The sequence below is a fragment of the Xyrauchen texanus genome, chromosome 38, assembly GCF_025860055.1.
Source record: "Xyrauchen texanus isolate HMW12.3.18 chromosome 38, RBS_HiC_50CHRs, whole genome shotgun sequence".
NCBI lineage: Eukaryota > Metazoa > Chordata > Actinopteri > Cypriniformes > Catostomidae > Xyrauchen > Xyrauchen texanus.
Window position 1 is genome coordinate 10551232 of NC_068313.1, and position 19503 is coordinate 10570734.

The 19503-nt window shown below is 37.5% G+C and overlaps 1 protein-coding gene across 1 annotated transcript in view; it reads left to right on the forward strand.

Moving 5' to 3' along the window:
- LOC127631479 (conserved oligomeric Golgi complex subunit 6-like) overlaps nucleotides 1–19503 on the forward strand; it is a 109606-nt gene that overhangs the window by 55304 nt on the left and 34799 nt on the right. Inside the window, exons 9-12 of the mRNA XM_052109610.1 lie at nucleotides 5517–5645; nucleotides 8842–8933; nucleotides 17748–17812; nucleotides 19271–19362. Coding sequence (XP_051965570.1) covers nucleotides 5517–5645; nucleotides 8842–8933; nucleotides 17748–17812; nucleotides 19271–19362 — 378 coding nt within the window. The remainder of the gene's footprint in view (nucleotides 1–5516; nucleotides 5646–8841; nucleotides 8934–17747; nucleotides 17813–19270; nucleotides 19363–19503) is intronic.

Consider the following 19503-nt stretch of genomic DNA (forward strand, 5'->3'; position numbering starts at 1 on the left):
GTGAAGGTAGGAAGCGCGTGAGTGCAAGTGGTCATAATGTTTAGGCTGATAGCGAGTCGCGAACATGAGTCAGAGGGGAGAGGGTTTACTGAGCGAGAGCTCATGATAGCATAACGAGCGTGAGTGCTCGAGGGAGGAAAAAAGAGCGTACGCTGGGGGCGGAGCGGGAAGTGTATGTGTGCGTGTGTGAGGAAGCTGAGATGGGGCAGAGGAAAGGGGTTCGTGACAAACACATGAAATCGACAGCATTTATATATATATATATATATATATATATATATATATATATATATACAGTATCTCACAAAAGTGAGTACACCCCTCACATTTTTGTAAATACAGTGGATACTGGAAAGTATTCAGACCCCCTTAAATTTTTCACTCTATGTTATATTGAAGCCATTTGCTAAAATCATTGAAGTTAATTTTTTTTCCTCATTATTGTACACACAGCACCCCATATTGACAGAAAAACACAGAATTGTTGACATTTTTGCACATTTATTAAAAAAGAAAAACTGAAATATCACATGGTCCTAAGTATTCAGACCCTTTGCTGTGACACTCATATATTTAACTCAGGTGCTGTCCATTTCTTCTGATCATCCTTGAGAGGGTTCTACACCTTCAATTGAGTCCAGCTGTGTTTGATTATACTGATTGGACTTGATTAGGAAAGCCACACACCTGTCTATATAAGACCTTACAGCTCACAGTGCATGTCAGAGCAAATGAGAATCATGAGGTCAAAGGAACTGCCTGAAGAGCTCAGAGACAGAGTTGTGGCAAGGCACAGATCAGGCCAAGGTTACAAAAACATTTGTGCTGCCCTTAAGGTTCATAAGAGCACAGTGGCCTCCATAATCCTTAAATGGAAGACGTTTGGGACGACCAGAACCCTTCCTAGAGCTGGCCGTCCGGCCAAACTGAGCTATCGGGTGAGAAGAGCCTTGGTGAGAGAGGTAAAGAAGAACCCAAAGATCACTGTGGCTGAGCTCCAGAGATGCAGTCGGGAGATGGGAGAAAGTTGTAGTAAGTCAACCATCACTGCAGCCATCCACCAGTTGGGGCTTTATGGCAGAAGGGCCCGACGGAAGCCTCTCCTCAGTGCAAGACACATGAAAGCCCGCATGGAGTTTGCTAAAAAACACCTGAAGGACTCCAAGATGGTGATAAATAAGATTCTCTGGTCTGATGAGACCAAGATAGAACTTTTTGGCCTTAATTCTAAGCGGTATGTGTGGAGAAAACCAGGCACTGCTCATCACCTGTCCAATACAGTCTCAACAGTGAAGCATGGTGGTGGCAGCATCATGCTGTGGGGGTGTTTTTCAGCTGCAGGGACAGGACGACTGGTTGCAATCGAGGGAAAGATGAATGCGGCAAAGTACAGGGATATCCTGGACGAAAACCTTCTCCGGAGTGCTCTGGACCAACAAGACAATGACCCTAAGCACACCGCTAAAATAACGAAGGAGTGGCTTCACAACAACTCCGTGACTGTTCTTGAATGGCCCAGCCAGAGCCCTGACTTAAACCCAATTGAGCATCTCTGGAGAGACCTGAAAATGGCTGTCCACCAACATTTACCATCCAACCTGACAGAACTGGAGAGGATCTGCAAGGAGGAATGGCAGAGGATACCCAAATCCAGATGTGAAAAACTTGTTGCATCTTTCCCAAAAAGACTCATGGCTGTATTAGATCAAAAGGGTGCTTCTACTAAATACTGAACAAAGGGTGTGAATACTTAGGACCATGCGATATTTCAGTTTTTCTTTTTTAAGAAATGTGCAAAAATGTCAACAATTCTGTGTTTTTCTGTCAATATGGGGTGCTGTGTGTACAATAATGAGGGAAAAAAAATGAACTTAAATGATTTTAGCAAATGGCTGCAATATAACAAAGAGTGAAAAATTTAAGGGGGTCTGAATACTTTCCGTACCCACTGTATTTGATTATATTGTTTCATGTGACAACACTGAAGAAATGACACTTTGCTAAAATGTAAAGTAGTGAGTGTACAGCTTGTATAACAGTGTAAATTTGCTGTTCCCTCAAAATAACTCAACACACAGCCATTAATGTCTAAACCGCTGACAACAAAAGTGAGTACACCCCTAAGTGAAAATGTCCAAATTGGGCCCAATTAGCCATTTTCCCTCCCGGTGTCATGTGACTCATTAGTGTTACAAGGTCTCAGGTTTGAATAGGGAGCAGGTGTGTTAAATTTGGTGTCATCGCTCTCACACTCCCTCATACTGGTCACTGGAAGTTCAACATGGCACCTCATGGCAAAGAACTCTCTGAGGATCTGAAAAAAGAATTGTTGCTCTACATAAAGATGGTCTAGTCTATAAGAAGATTGCCAAGACCCTGACACTGAGCTGCAGTTGAGTGCACGTGCACAGCGTCATATCCAGAGGTTGTCTTTGGGAAATAGATGTATGAGTGCTGCCAGCATTGATGCAGAGGTTGAAAGGGTGGGGGGTCAGCCTGTCAGTGCTCAGACCGTACGCCGCACACTGCATCAAATTGGTCTGCATGGCAGTCGTCGCAGAAGGAAGCCTCTTCTAAAGATGATGCACAAGAAAGCCTGCAAACAGTTTGCTGAAGACAAGCAGACTAAGGACATGGATTACTGAAACCATGTCCTGTGGTCTGATGAGACCAAGATAAACTTTTTGGTTCAGTTGGTGTCAAGCGTGTGTGGCGGCAACCAGGTGAGGAATACAAAGACAAATGTGTCTTGCCTACAGTCAAGCATGGTGGTGGGAGTGTCATGGTCAGGGTCTGCATGAGTGCTGCCGGCACTGGAGACTACAGTTCATTGAGGGAACCATGAATGGCAACATGTACTGTGACATACTGAAGCAGAGCATGATCCCCTCCCTTCGGAGACTGGGCCGCAGGGCAGTATTCCAGCATGATAACGACCCCAAACACACCTCCAAGACGACCACTGCCTTGCTAAAGAAGCTGAGGGTGAAGGTGATGGACTGGCCAAGCATTTCTACAGACCTAAACCCTATTGAGCATCTGTGGGGCATCCTCAAACGGAAGGTGGAGGAGCATAAGGTCTCTAACATCCACCAGCTCCGTGATGTCGTCATGGAGGTGTGGAAGAGGACTCCAGTGGCAACCTGGGAAGCTCTGGTGAACTCCATGCCCAAGAGGGTTAAAGCAGTGCTGGAAAATAATGGTGGCCACAAAACATATTGGCACTTTGGGCCCAATTTAGACATTTTCACTTAGGGGTGTACTCAATTTTGTTGCCAGCGGTTTAGACATTTTTTGAGGGGAAAGCAAATTTACTCTGTTATACAAGCTGTACAATCACTACTTTACATTGTAGTAAAGTGTCATTTCTTCAGTGTTGTCACATGAAAAGATATAATCAATTATTTACAAAAATGTGAGGGGTGTACTCACTTTTGTGAGATACTGTAAATGTGTGTGTATATATATATATATGTATATATATATATATGTATGTATGTATGTATATGTATTTAAAAAAAATATCCCTTTAAATAGTGACCATGATCTTTTATATATTCGTCCATCGCCATCTCCTGCCCAGTCAATCCGTGAAAACATCCATGTGCATCTCTCTCGCTGTAAAGCAATGCCAAATGCTCATTTCGCCAAAATAATCAGATTTTCACACATCCTCCCCTGCATTCTCTCAACCACAGTAACGGTGGTGCCAATATTTGAACATATCTTTCCTTAAACTTTGGTTTATCTTTTCATAGACAATACAGTTTTCCAAGTTGCTACAATAATGTCAAATGTGCTTGTGCATTTACTGGTTTCTTGTCATTCAGCATCTTTTCTCACACTCTTTAATGCTTTCTTGCTCTCTGTCTCTCTTTGTCTCTGTGTCACCCCCCTCTCTTTTATTCTGTGCTCTCACCCCCTTGCCCGCAGTGATTTTATCTGTGGGAGTCCAAGGGCAGAGGAGAGAAAGAGCAAGTCTGGGCCCCCTGAGTTCCTGGAATCTATGCCAAATTTCTCCATCCCTCCTCTCCTTCTTTTCTCTCTGGCTGCTGTGGTCGCTTCTGTTTAGTCTGCACAGGGTCATTCTCAGCCCATAGATCAAAACACAGCCGCGTTTCCTAACTCCAAACGGGGCCCTCCATTGTTTTTGTCTGTGTGTGTGTGTGTGACCCTGGGTCTCTCTAACCTGAAGTATTTTGCCCCGCACTGACCTCAGAGACTGTAGCTCTCACAGTGCCTGTTTTTATGCTATGACTGGGCGTTTAATCTTGTTTGTACATTTTTGTCTCTATTTCGAATCATAAACCTGGCTATATGATGTTATACTGATATGCAATAATAGTGTGATTCATTATGTATAGTGTATTACAATACAAAACTATAATATACTGTGATCTTTTACTCACTTGTTTCACATTCTTCTGCATGATCTTAAAAATTAAAGGAATGTTTCACCCAAAATTTTTAATTCTCATTATTTACTCACCCTCATGCCATCCCAGATATGAATGACTTACTGTACTGATTTTTAGGTGAGTATTTCCGCTCTGAAGGTCCATACAATGCAAGTGAATGGTTGCCAGAACTTTGAAGCTCCAAAAAGCCCATAAATACAGCATAGAAGTAATCCATAAGACTCCAGCTGTTAAATCCATGTCTTCAGAAGTTTATATTATATCGTTTATATATATATATATATATATATATATATATATATATATATATATATATATATATATATATATATATATATATATATATATATATATATATATATATATATATATATATATTTATATTATAGATGTGGGTGAGAAACAGTTCAATATTTAAGTTTTTACTATAAATCTCAACCTTTGACCAGCACCAACCAGTAGGCATTCTACGTGCCAAAAAACAAAAGAAGAAGAATGTGAAAGTGAAAGTGTTATTGGAGATTTTTATTAAAAAAGGACATAAATGTTAATAATTTTCTCACCCACACCTATCATATCACTTCAGAAGACATGGATTTAACCACTGGAGTCTTATGGATTACTTCTATGCTGCCTTTATATGCTTTTTGTTCTTCAAAGTTTTGGTCACCATTCACTTGCTGAAATATTATTAAAAAAATCTTTGGTTTTCTGTTCTGCAGAAAAAGAAAGTCATACACATCTGAAATGACATGAGGGTGAGTAAATGATGAGAACATTTTTATTTTTGGGTGAACCATGTGTATAACCTTTAAGTTATAGATTTTTATAAGTTCGTTTTTACATTTTGGTCCAATAGAAACAGAGCATTAGTTGACGTAATGCCACTATAAATTTTGCCTTCTCACACAATTGCTTGCAGCCAGTCTCTCTTCAATCCCAAAATTATTCATGTAATGCTTCTTAATAGACTCTGTAATAGACTTGTTAAGGATCTGGAATCGTTCAGTGGACTTGGAATCGGAACCAATATCTGTACGTTTTTTCACTGCCTTTGTTTCTTTCTCTAACTCTTGCTTCCTGTTTTACTTCTCTCAGGTACACACTTGATGAATTTGGGACAGCCAGACGATCAGCCGTGGTTCGAGGGTTTATCGACGCCCTGACACGTGGTGGCCCTTGCGGCACCCCGAGACCCATTGAGATGCACTCTCACGATCCGATGAGGTGAAACTCCATCACAAGTGCACATCCTACCCCTCCCATCCAATCATTCCATTCAACAGCATGCAGAAAACACAATGGATGACATTTCCACTTTGCCATGTTAAAAATAATCACTTCGCAGCCGCTATAATTGTGGGTCATTTTTAAGGTCACAGCGTTGTTAACCACTAAAAGCCTCTCCATCGCTGAATAACATCCTCACACACAGAAAAGAGTGGGTCCGTGTTTCTGTGCTGCTCATACTTTAATTTTCTCTATGCAATGTTATAACCATCAATTATGAAATGTCCTTAACCGAAATGAAAATAAAACCTAACATAATTGGAAAAAGTTTGACTTAACTAAAACATTGGAGTTTTCAAGTCTACAAAACTAAAAAATAAATAATTAAAATGACCACAAATTCATTTCAGTTCTTGATATCAAGTATTTAAAATAATTTAAACTTTTATAACCTGCCTGAATGAAAAATGAAAATTCTCTCATAATTTACTCACCCTCATGCCATCCAGATGTGTATTTTTAGAAGAATATTTCAACTCTGTAGGTCCATACAATGCAAGTCAACAGTGTCCAAAATATGAAGTTTCAAAAAGCACAAAGGCATAAAAGCAAACCATAAGACTCCAGTGGTTAAATCCATATATTCAGAAGTGAAGGATTATGTGTATTTTATTCATCTTTAGTCTACATTGTTAGAGTTGCATCTGTGTCTGTAAAGGTGTGAACCAAAGGGACCAGAAACTCAAGAGCAATCAATTCCTCCCAGGAGGATCATATGGAGATATCTTGTGTGTCTTCTTTATTGGGGGCCTTTCAGGGAGGTGCTATCACTATTGTTCTTCAGGTATACAGTTCTGTCACACAAACAGAACTTTGTGTTAAGATTGACATCAATACATGATTTTCCCCATAAGTATTTGGTCTGACAGAAGTGATATGATAGGTGTGGGTGAGAAACAGATCAATATTTAAGTCTTTTTATTATAAATCTCCACTTTCACTTTCTTCTTTTGTTTTTGGCGATTCTGATTCTTTGTGCATATCACCACCTACTGGGCAGGGAGAAGAACTTAGTTAAAAAGGACTAAAATATTGATCTGTTTTTCACCTATACTTATCATATCACTTCGGAAGATATGGATTTAACCACTGGAGTCTTATGGATTACTTTTATGCTGCTTTTACATGTTTTTTGGAGCTTAAAAATGTTGGTCACCATTCACTTGCATTGTGTGAACATTGTACGAGATATTCTTCTAAAATCTCTGTTTGTGTTCAGCAGAAGAAAGAAAGTCATACACATCTGGGATGGCACGAGGGTGAGTAAATGATGAGAGAATTTTCATTTTTGGGTGAACTATCCCTTGTCAATATCCATGTTTTTTATTTTATTTTCATTTATCTTTTTGCAGCGGTTGAGTATCATGTCTCAGACATGTTCAGTTGCTCAATTTCTGTGTATGATATGTTCAAAGTCTGAATAGCAGTTTTGTTTTTCATGTTGCTGAATGGGTCAATGTGAACTTGTCCATTCAGTCAATGTTTTTATTCACTGATGTATAAAACAACAATTCAGAGAAACACATTTCTCTGTTTGGATGTGTAGCAAATGCATGCAAATGCCCCACCAAAAGAAGTATTTTAATGTCAGTTATATTAACTGAAATTAATTGCAAATGTTAAGGGAAATAATTGACACTTTGCCAGCCCTAAAACACTATGGCCACATCCACACTAAAACATTTTGTGTCGAAAACATGTTTATGCATGTCATCCACACTAGAATGGCATTTTCATCCACCAAAAACAAAATGCTCTCCACTGCATACATTGGAAACCAGTGACGTTTAAAACTAAAACGGATTATTGTGACAATGAGTCATTTTTATTTGTATAGCGCTTTTCAAAAAAAAAATATGCTGTATCAGAAAATGATTCTGTAATGTCTGTAAAACCTCATTGTGTGGTTTAAATGAATAACTTGATTTCAAATAATGCCTTAAAACGATTTGTCTTTAGGCCCCTAGAGAGCAAGCCAAAGTGTGCTGATGCAAGTAACACAAAACTCCATAAGATGTTAGTTAATGAAAGCAACAACAACAACATTGTGAGAAACCAGGCTCAACGGGGGGAGCCAGTTCCCCTCTGGCTATATATCATGAATATAATGCCAATATAAGCAAGATCTACTTCTTGCCTAGGTGGGCACTTTTTTAAATTAAAGGATAAAACATATATCTTTATAACTAGTGTGGTCGAGGTGAAAACTTCAGTGAAAAAAAAACAAAAATCTAAATGATAATAACCCTGCCTGTGTGTGCCACTGCTACATCTACCAAAGCTACAAATCCAATTCAGCCTGTAAGCACATTAGACCCTACTTGATTCTCTCAGGAAAGTGCTTCCTCTTTCAGAGAATTACTTAGCGTGAGTTCAGACAAAGGTTGGGCTGTTGAGATTTATGGATCGCAGTACATGCTCTAGGCCAGAACCCCTGTTAAGCTTTCGAACGCCCTGCTCCCCCCTCCCGTCAGGAACCCGATGAGAGAACATGAGGTTCTTGGCGGAACGTCAATAAAAGTGGGAAACAGCGGTTCTCAGAATGCCACTTCCACCCAGTGTCCCATGTTAAAGGATACTGCAAAGGCAATGTAATGATAGCCGACTGGGTGATAGCCTCAGATATCTGAAAATCTATAACACAACTAGATGTAACTCCAATTCTCGATATATAGATGCAATGTTCTAAATAATGAATTATCTAGCCATTCAGTTTCCACCTGTGGCAGGCTTGGCCCCATCTGTATAATAATAGTGGTGTTTTTTAAGGCAAGCATCACTATCACTGTTGTTCATACTTGTGGTTATTGCTCAAGGCTCCAACCCAAAATATTTAACTTGAAACCCATCCTGCACTGTTTATACCTCAAATCATGTGACTTGTTGGGCAGAATTGTGCTATTATTTTTCTTAGTGATCGGACTAATCATTTTCACCTGGCGAGTGATAAAATGTGTCAAAAACCCCATAGACTTATATTGAAGAAGGGATTTGAGTAAATCTAATTTCAATCCATCACTCATTACAATATAGTTTTATGTAGGGTTGGTTTAGTGGGTTTTAGTTAACGTTTGTGTGTTTTTATCAATATGTATGCGTATATGTCTGTTTTCATATATAATCATTCTGCCAGGTATGTTGGGGACATGCTGGCTTGGCTCCATCAAGCCACAGCCTCAGAGAAGGAACATCTGGAAGCTTTGCTCAAACAGGTTACTGTGCAAGGTACATGTCATTCCATTCAACTCTACCCAGCAATCCCTGCTTATACACTGGAAGCAAGTGGTGCGTTGTAACACAGCTAGTTTGTTCCTAATATAATCGAAGAATCTGTTATTTTAGCCACTTCTTTACTATACAGAATATTTAAATACAGGGTTCTCATAATCATGGAAAACCCCAAAGTATCAGGGAATTGCTGTTGTTAGGCTTGGAAATTTAAAATAAAAAAGATGTCAAAATTAGGGGTTAATTTAAATATTTACATGAGATATGCAAATTAATTATCGAAAAAAGCACATTTAATCGCATTTATTCATATTTTCTGAGAAAGCCCCTCAATTTAACAATAATTCAATAAATAATGATTCAATAATTATTAAATACAATATATATTATAAAAAAAATAATTCAGATCATTAAAAAACATTGTTATAGTGGCTGACGAGTAAAGCATTGATAAGACAATACGAAATGTGATAGATTTTTTTATTTTCATATTTATGAGCATAAGCACATTGTTCCAGTTTTAAATAAATGAATAAAAGGATATAAATGAAAATGAAAGCCAGATTAACCATTTCATTATTAAAAAGTGTTTGCAAAATATGTGCCAAAATAACATTAAATGATTTGATTTTCATTTGAATTGTCACTATAACAATGCATCATCCCTGTCAAATTAAATAGTAAAATACAATTGATGATTTGACATTTAATTTTCACGACGATCTCGAGGCAATACTGCCAATTTTAAATTGAAAAGGCAAATGTGAATAAGAAATTGCAAATACATTTTTTACTAAGCTTTTTCTTAATATTCACGCAATAATAGTGACAGAATTTCAATTTAAATTCAAATGCAAAGTTCAGGTTTAATTTGTATTTTTTATTGAATCTTCTCATATTCATAAATTCTATGTTAATGAGTGGGTGGTGCTCAAGGATACTTTAATACAGTGCTTCTCACACTAGGGGGCGCAGAGAGGTTGTAAAGGAGATGTTCATTTGATGTGACCTATGGCACATGGGATCGATTTAAGGGATCGGCACAGCCATTGACCAGGAAAATAAAAAATGGCACTCCACAGGGGCTTAGATTCCAGGGTGGAAGGGGGGAGGTAACCCTCCCAATAATAAAATCAAGCAAGTACAACCCCCCCCCCACCCCAATATTTATATCATGATCAATCGAAACTTGTAAATTCTTCACACTGTAATTCCCCAATTTTCAAGCCAAATCTACACCCTTGGCACGACCCCTTGCGTAGGACATCAGTTTAGCCAGTTGCGGCCCCATATGTGCATCATGCTTGCAGACGTTACAGGTAAAATAAATACGTTAATTCAGTCTGATTGGATTGTTTCCCATCACAGCAAATTAAAACCCCAATATCCCCTTTATCATAGTATCAAATCGAGAGAAGGCATATATGAGTGCTTTGTTTTATTGGCACAAGAGCAAGCTTAATAAGTAATAAGCGCTATCTTTCCTAACACAGCAAAATGAAAATGAAACGTTTGATCTGATTGGATCTGACATATGGCATAATCATAAGCGTTCCACACTGACAATGTTATGCCACGATCCAGAAGTGAGAGAGAGTCTCAAACTCATGGAATGTGCCTGATGAATTTATTTTCACCAAAGTCAGTGGTCTCTTTCTATTGGGATGCTTCTAGGCTAAATATGGATGCAGTTATGAAAAAAAGGACGTTTCAAACTTGGATGAACTCACAATCAGAATGAACTTTATTGCCAAGGACGCACAAGGAATTTGTCTTGGTGACAGCTTCCAGAGCTCAAGTAATGTGACAAACAAAACATGAATAATAGAAATATATAGAAATACACTATAAGACAGGCAGAATAACATGTGTAGGGTATATACTGATATGTGAAAATGAATGTGAGAAGAGGTAAGTGTATGTACAAAATAAAATGAGTTAGGATATTGCATATAAGATACATTTGCACTATGGAGAGACCTGCAATTGAACTCATTTTCAATACTACCATAATGCAATAAATATGTTTATATCTGAGAATTACACTATTCAATATTTGCTTTAAAAGTTTCAATAATTTCAGAAATGAAGTCATTACCACTTGTATGCACGCTGCCACTCAAGCTATGTAACAGGAATCCGCTGCAGCCACTGATCTAGAGTCTGATTTTCTGTTCTCACAAGTAATTACGTTTTGAATTTGTGGTGGGAAATTTGATCCTAGACCAGGATTTACAAGCAGCGTTATCCCGGAATGGAAATCAGAATTTCCTATCGATACCTATCTTCATTAATACAGACATCATGCCCATGTCCAGCCTTACACATGAGTGTCATACTGTCAAACTATGTCAAAACAGACCGGAAAGGTCTCCATACAGTGTACGTGAAAGTACAGAGCATCCTTGGCAATAAAGTTCATTCTGATTCATCCAATTTTGAAACTTCCTTTTTTTCATAACTGCATCCATATTTAGCCTAGAAGCATCCCAATAGAAAGAGACCACTGACTTTGGTGAAAATAAATTCATCAGACACATTCCATGAGTTTGAGACTCTCTCTCACTTCTGGATCGTGGCATAACATTGTCAGTGTGGAACGCTTATGATTATGCCATATGTCAGATCCAATCAGATCAAACGTTTCATTTTCATTTTGCTGTGTTAGGAAAGATAGCGCATATTACTTATTAAGCTTGCTCTTGTGCCAATAAAACAAAGCACTCATATATGCCTTCTCTCGATTTGATACTATGATAAAGGGGATATTGGGGTTTTAATTTGCTGTGATGGGAAATAATCCAATCAGACTGAATTAACGTATTTATTTTACCTGTAACGTCTGCAAAATAAAGCCTGCTGCAAGCATGATGCACATATTTATTAGTGTGATTCCAACGCTATGTTCATTTATTCAGCTGGCTGGCAAAACATTAATCATTACTGCATTTTTTCTGTAATGCTTGGTTGGTATTTTGAAATATGAACTTGATGTCACAGCCCGAAAAGCACTGTATCAAGGATTTTCGGCTTCACAGGAGGACACATAAAATGACCATCTCCCTTGCAACCTCTCTGCGCCCCCTAGTGTGAGAAGCAAAGTATCCTTTCTTGAGCACCACCCACTCATTAACATAGAATTGACATGATGAAACATGAAAATGAAAATTGAAATTGAAAAATAAAAGATAAATTTAAAATAAAATTCAATCTGAACTTTGCATTTTAACTGAAATTCTATCACTATTATTGTGTGAATATTAAGAAAATGCTTTAGAAAAAATGTATTTGCGATTTCTTATTCACATTTGCCTATTCAATTTAATTTAATAAAATGTTTATTTTTTAATTGACGGATGATGCATTGTTATAGTGAAAAATTAAATGAAAATCAAATAATTTAATTAGGGGTTGAAATCCTATTGTTTTTGTTATTATTATTATTATTATTCTGCCCTAAAACTGACTGTGCAGACCAAACAGTAAGGCCTAGAGACTTGAAACTTTCAGGGATGGTAGTACTTCGGCTGGCTAGCCATACGCATGGAATCAGGCTTATCGGCCCATAGGTGGTGCTATAGTGAGCACAAAAAAATTATCTCATTAAGCTCTGTCCAATTTTGGCTCTGCCCCCTTGTTTTCCCGCAATTTTTTATTGTTTTAAATTGTTTTAAAAAGATCTAGTCTTTGGTCGTTCGCCCGATCAGAACTAAACCAGTGCACAAAGATTCTGTAGATTCCCAATATGAAAAGTTATCAAAGAAATTTTGAAATGTTCATTCATTGTCAAACGGTATGCCAAAACGGATGTAGTAGGAATGGCCACGTTTACTAAAATGGTTATAACGGAATTAGATATCACCAAATTTGGTACTCTTATTTATGGAGTCATTCTGAGGACACACACACACACACACACACAAAATTGCACGCGTCTGCCTCTTGGTGGTGCTATTATAATAAAAATCTAAACATGGCTTTAACTGTGGTACTGTTTGTCCGATTGACTTGGAAATTTTGCATGCAGTCTCTTTGTCCAAGGTGACATCAAGGTCTATGAGGACAGTCGCATATCTTGACAAACATGGCCGCTATCAACCAATCAACATTCAGCAGCTTTTATATAGGGTTAAGTAAGGCTGATTGGAATGAAACTTGGCACGCCTATTTGTCTCTTGGCCTTTGCAAAATTGGAAAATATTTGGCTCCAGAAGGCGCTATCATGTTTAAAATGCAAGTAAATGGTTGTATATGCCACTGTGTTTCACAGAGACACGCATTATTCATATCATATGATACATGTCCTCTTTCTGAACAACTTTGTCTCAAGAACATTTGTTGTCAATCAAATCGTTCATTAAATATTTGAGATTATTAAAAAAAAATTCTAACTTCTCGTAGGCCATTCACCCGATAGGAACCAAACAAGTGCAGAGACATTCCCAATATCAATAATTATCAAAATGAATTCGAACTTTCGATTCATCCTTGGAACGTTATGCTAAAACGTGCTAGGTGGGAGTGGCCCCTTTAACTTAAATGATTATAACTAATAAATGGAATGAGATATTATCACCAAATGTTTTACACTTATGTACGAGGTCAATATGAGGACATATAAATAATTGCGCACCTATGCCTCTTGGTGGCGCTATAACAGTCAGAAATGTAAAAAAATCTCAGTGCTACCATGTTTCTGAAAATCAAGGCTCTTTAGCATGTTTTGGTGTTAACAGACTGTCTAATTAATATATAATATCTGTTGCATATTTATTGCCTTAAATGCTTGGACCCTCATAATTGTCTCTTGCAGCTGCACTGTCAGCCAGAAGTTTGAAATAATGTACAGATTTTGCTGTTTTGGAAGAAAATTGGTACTTTAGTTCAACAAAGTGGCATTCAACTGATCAAAGTATTTTCAGGACATTACTGATGTTAAAACCGCTCATCACTATTTGAAAAAAGTTAATTTTGATCAAATCTAGACAGACCTCATTTCCAGCAGCCATCAATCCAACACCTTATCCTTGAGTAATCATGCTAAATTACTAAATTTGGTGCTAGAAAATCACTTGCCATTATATCAAACACAGTTGAAAGCTGTTTGATTAGTTAAATGAAGCTTAACATTGTCTTTGTTTGTTTTTGAGTTGCCACAGTATGCAATAGACTGGCATGTCTTAAGGTCAATATTAGGTCAAAAATGGCAAGAAAGAAACAGCTTTCTCTAGAAACTCATCAGTCAATAATTGTTTTGAGGAATGAAGGCTATACAATGCTTGAAACCGCCAAAAAACTGAAGATTTCATACAAATGTATACTCTACAGTCTTCAAAGACAAAGGACAACTGGCTCTAACAAGGACAGAAAGATATGTGGAAGACCAGATGTACAACTAAACAAGAGGATAAGTACATCAGAGTCTCTAGTTTGAGAAATAGACGCCTCACATGTCCTCAGCTGATATTTTCATTGAACATTTTTTGAAAAAACGAATTTTTCGAACACTGACAAAACATTTGCAAAAGATTTTCGATACGTACAAACGTTCCGAATATATTAACATTGTAATTTGAGTAATTGATCTATATCTGCTCAAAGCAAACTCCAAATGTAACCAAACCCGGTTTACATAGTCAACAGGATGTTTAGATGTCAGGAAAGTTTAATACAATTCTGCCCCTAGGGGGTGCTACAACAAAAAAACTGACATTACTTAACAGCCATTTGAGCGACACAGTTAAAATTACTTTGGTTAAAGTGCTAACATATTCTTAAAAAATATATAAAAAAAATTATCAATGAATCAATTAAAAATAAATATAAATTTTCAGCACCTTATAACTCGTATTGTGAATTGGCAAAGATTATGGAAATGACTGTACACAAGCAAGGTGTCAATCGGCCACACGGTGGATTTTTAATTTGTTAATTTGCCCTTTTGCTAATAACTCAATTTGTATCTTCTCTGAATCCACCAGTGTCCCCAAATCATATGGTCACTTGAATTAATATTTCCACAATAAGTGTTTTCTACGATTTTGATTTATTCAAAAAACTACTTTTCAAACTCATCCTAGGCCGTTTGCCCAATTCGCACAAAACGTGGTATACATCATGTACAGACCCTCCTGACAATAAATTATCAAAAGAATTTTGATACTTCAAATCATTCTGAAGATATAAGCAAACTTGTTTAGGGGCGTGGCCTATAATGACTAATTATCCTATATCTTGAGCAATTTTCAAATAAAACATTGTACACATAGACAAGAGTACACTCTGAGGTAACAGGCCAAGATTTTAAAAATGTTTTATGCTAGGTGGCACTATAAATTAATAAAATCCTATATACTAAATTCAAGCAGTTGAATTAACACCAAAACTGTATAGGATAAAAAAAAATTTATATTTCTGTGAATCCATCAGTACCTCTAATTGACCCATATTTTGTGAGCACATATTTTATACTTAAAACTTAGTATGCATGCTCAAAAGAACATTCTGAGGTAACATGCAAAATGTAATCAATTTGGCATGGGTATAACATAAGAATTTCCCATGCATTTATCATCAAAGTTATTTCCTTGTCTTCTCAAGTTAATTATTTGTTTTAGATCTGCATATGAGAAGGTTATGTTTGACAAAGAAGCGCTTTGTGCAGATGTAACCTGATACCAGTACTCACTCACTTTTTACAGAGTGTGCATTCCCATGCTGGGAAAAAAATAAATATCAAAATATTAATGCTGAATGTTTTATCTACTTACTATAAACTCCCCTGTAATATTTAACCTTTTAATTGCCATCGAAATGACACATTGGTAAAAAGCCTGTAAACGCAGCACCTGTCAGCAATGTTGGTCAGCAATAGACACCAAAAAATGTAGCTTTGTAACTTAAGATAACGCTTATTGCTTTATGCTGCTGTGTTCACACCACAAACCATAGATAAATATGGACGGATGCTGCTGAGTTCGCCTTTATGTCATTCAAATCTGTTAGCATCCATCTAACCCTAGAAAATTCATTGTTGTTACTTCTTCCCCGATTACTTTTCTATACCCATAAAATGTGTTATTTCTCCATAAAACATTTTAACCATGAACAGATCTTAGCCAATGACACACACACAAATATATAAAATTTTATCTATTGCAGTGGGTTCTGTGATAGATGCAAACTAGTTCTTTTGAATGAGCATGACTAGCAGAGGTGCCTCCGTATACTGTGTATAACCGCCTTTACACGCTACTAAAAGGCTACGTTCACACAGTCAGTGTTTGGGATTATCAACCGTATTATCGTACAGGTGTGAGTCTTGAAATGTCCCATTCATACAACAGCATACATTAGCAGTTCAAATGCTGTCTGTATGAACGAACAACCGAAGTCACATTCTAATAGTTGTAACCATAGCGACAGTGATTAAAAGATGGCGACTATTGTTTCATGCGGTTCGTGCCCATGAGCAGCCGGTGGAAGACAGCGGCTTAATCTTTAGATGACACGCTGCTCATTTCTCCGTTTTGGTGAGTTAACAAAAAGTAATCAAAATATTTTTGATAGGCTAAATGGTTCATTAACAGTACTTCATTGAATTAGATGGCAAGATGCCAAAAAGCATCAGAGGCTGTTTCTTGGTGATGCTTTGCTGTGATGACATGGAATTTTGTGTGTCTCATTGGCATCAAACCCTGACAGCACCACACAAATTCGGTGAACATGCCACCTATTGGTCAAAAGTTATCATGAAATGTTTGGTATATACATTTCTATTTATTAAATTTTTTACAGCTTTTCTCAAAATCATCATCAGAAATGTCCAATCATATTTCCTTACATGCTGATGGTTTGCTTGGCCCTTTAATTGCTGCTTGCTATTTTTATTCATGCTGACCAAACCAGCATAAATATCATATTAAAATAAATAAAAAAAAAACAATTACAATTATATTGCTTAAGCTATATTTTAGGTGCTTACAATCTATCTGAATAATGCTTGAACATCGTGACACATGCACTTAAAGGCCTTATGCTGCTTGATCCCCGATAGTTGCTGCTTTTTATTTAAAATTTTGGCACATATTTTGCAGACACTTTTTAATAATGAAATGGTTAATCAGGTTTACATTTTTATCCTTTAATTAATTTTTTTAAATTTGCAGAATCTGCCTCCCGTATTCAGTGGCTGACCATCCACAGCAATCAATTTTGCAATTGAACTTGTCAATCTCTCGGAGATTTATTATAAGGGTTTTTCAAAGGACGTGCGTCATACGGATACTTTTGGAGAGTCTCACTTTGGTTGCATTGTGTCATAAACACTGGGTATTTAAGTTGCCGTGTCAAGTTAAATGTAGTTTGAAATCTAGAAGTCCCTGCATTCGGAATTGCTTTCCGTCCAGCTGCTTTTGAACATAAGAACGCATTCTCAGCTTGTGCAGTCGTTAGTGTCAAACAAGCCTGAGTGTGGTTTGTTATCTGCACAGCTGCTTGTTGCTTATACAGCTGGAGGATCGCTTACTGCCCCCTGCTGAAAAAGGTGGAAATTTAATCTTGAATTACACCAGTGGTAGGAAGGAATATTCCATATTACGGTCCAAGTACTGACAGCCCTGATCAAAATGACTGAAATAAAATCTAAAACAGTTTCAGCGTAATAGAGGTGTATTTAAGGAATGGTTTTGTGTGAATTGCAGTTAAAAATATATTTTTGTATAACTTAATAGTGTCACTTCATTGACCCGTAAATCTCACTTCCTGAATGTACTTGTTCGGTTGTTAAATTGTCATGTTGTGTTTGTGCAGGGGTTGAAGAAAACATGCAGGAAGTAGTTGGCCACATCACCGAAGGAGTGTGCAGACCACTCAAGGTGAGATTGATGTGGAAATAATGACCACTGACTGCCACATAAACTTTCAGAATATCAACTGATATCATGCCATTACACAAGTTGAACCGCGGAATCATGCGGGTAACTCAAGTTCAAGTCTGTGTCATTTCTTAATCCCATTCCATCATTTCCTGTGTTCTCGAGTACTCTGATCTACAAATGTGGCGAAATGGACTAAATAAAAAGAAAGAAGACTTGTATTTAAAGAGCTCATGAAGTCAGAATGGTTAAAAGTTATTTCATAAGGCCCATGTACACTTCATGCAAATCTTGCCAAATCAAAGGTGTTTTAGTTTGTTTCATTGGTTCGTAACAGCTCGTCAGTGCAAACTTTCAGGAAAACTTCTTAATTGCTGCTAAACGTCTACTTACTTCTATTGGTCTATGTCATCGGTATGTGTGACTTAAGAATTATTATAATTTTTTTTTTTAATTAGTCTACATAAGAAATAAAATGTACTTAAATATATTTAAGTACCCATTCACACTGTTGTTTTACATGCTGCTTAACTTGTGCTGTCTGCAGCCAAAAGCCATTTACACATCTGCCCAGAGGAAGATAGGCCTCTCTTTTAATAATTGTATTCCACCCATTAACACTCTTTTATACACCCATCTTTGCAGGAGTATCAGTGTCAACAAAGTTCAGTAACAGAGTGTAATCGGCACATTTTATGGCCGCTGATAGCTTGTTAGCACATTAGCGCCATGAATGCAAAAGGTAAACATTACAAATTACACATTATCTACTGCATATATATTACTTTAAATCATCATCGAGTGGTTAAAACAGCTTCTTTTACTGATCTTGTATACATTTGACTCATAGAATGAGTCATGAAGTAATTGATAACACGATTATATGTCACATAGTTAAGGTTTGACATGTAGTCTTGAGCATCCTCATATTTAAATGCTCCTCTGAACGCCTCCCCCAGCGGTGTGACCAGTACCTGAATGTTCGCAAACAGCATGCCGTTGCTCAGCTGTTTTGAATCTTTTTTTGGCTCTGAACAAATAATGAAAAAGCTCTTCGCCATGAGTGTGCTGGCCCCTTAGCAGTTTTTCACTCTCCTAAGGCCTATGTATCTGTGGCAGGGCGGAGGGCGGTGCCGGGTCGTGATCATACACACCCGGTCCCTTATCAGGCTAATCAAGCCTCCTAGAAGGATAAAGGTCGGACTGCGGATGTCCGTAAACTATCTCTCTCTCTCTCTCTCTCTCTCGCACAATCCTCCGCAGTCGACCTTTATCCGTCTCGGAGGCTTGATTAGCCTGTTAAGGGACCAGGTGTGTATGATCACGACCCGGCCCCGCCCTCCGCCCTGCCACAGTTTCATATTTGAAAAATTCTTATTTCAGCATGCTCACACTGACTTGCATAAGTGGACCTCAAAATTGTTTTGTTGATTTGCGTTTTTTTTATCCCTTCATCAGGTACGTATTGAACAGGTGATTGTTGCTGAGCCAGGTGCTGTTCTTCTGTATAAACTCTCCAATATTCTCAAGTTCTACCATCACACCATCAGGTACAAAAACCACAGCTTAGTGAATAGCCTTTATAATGAGTTTATTGTCTTAATGTCACACTACACTTGACAGAAGGGCAAATGTTATCAGTTATTTTTCATGGTGTTGTTTTTTTACTTGGCTCCAGAAATGTAAAATTT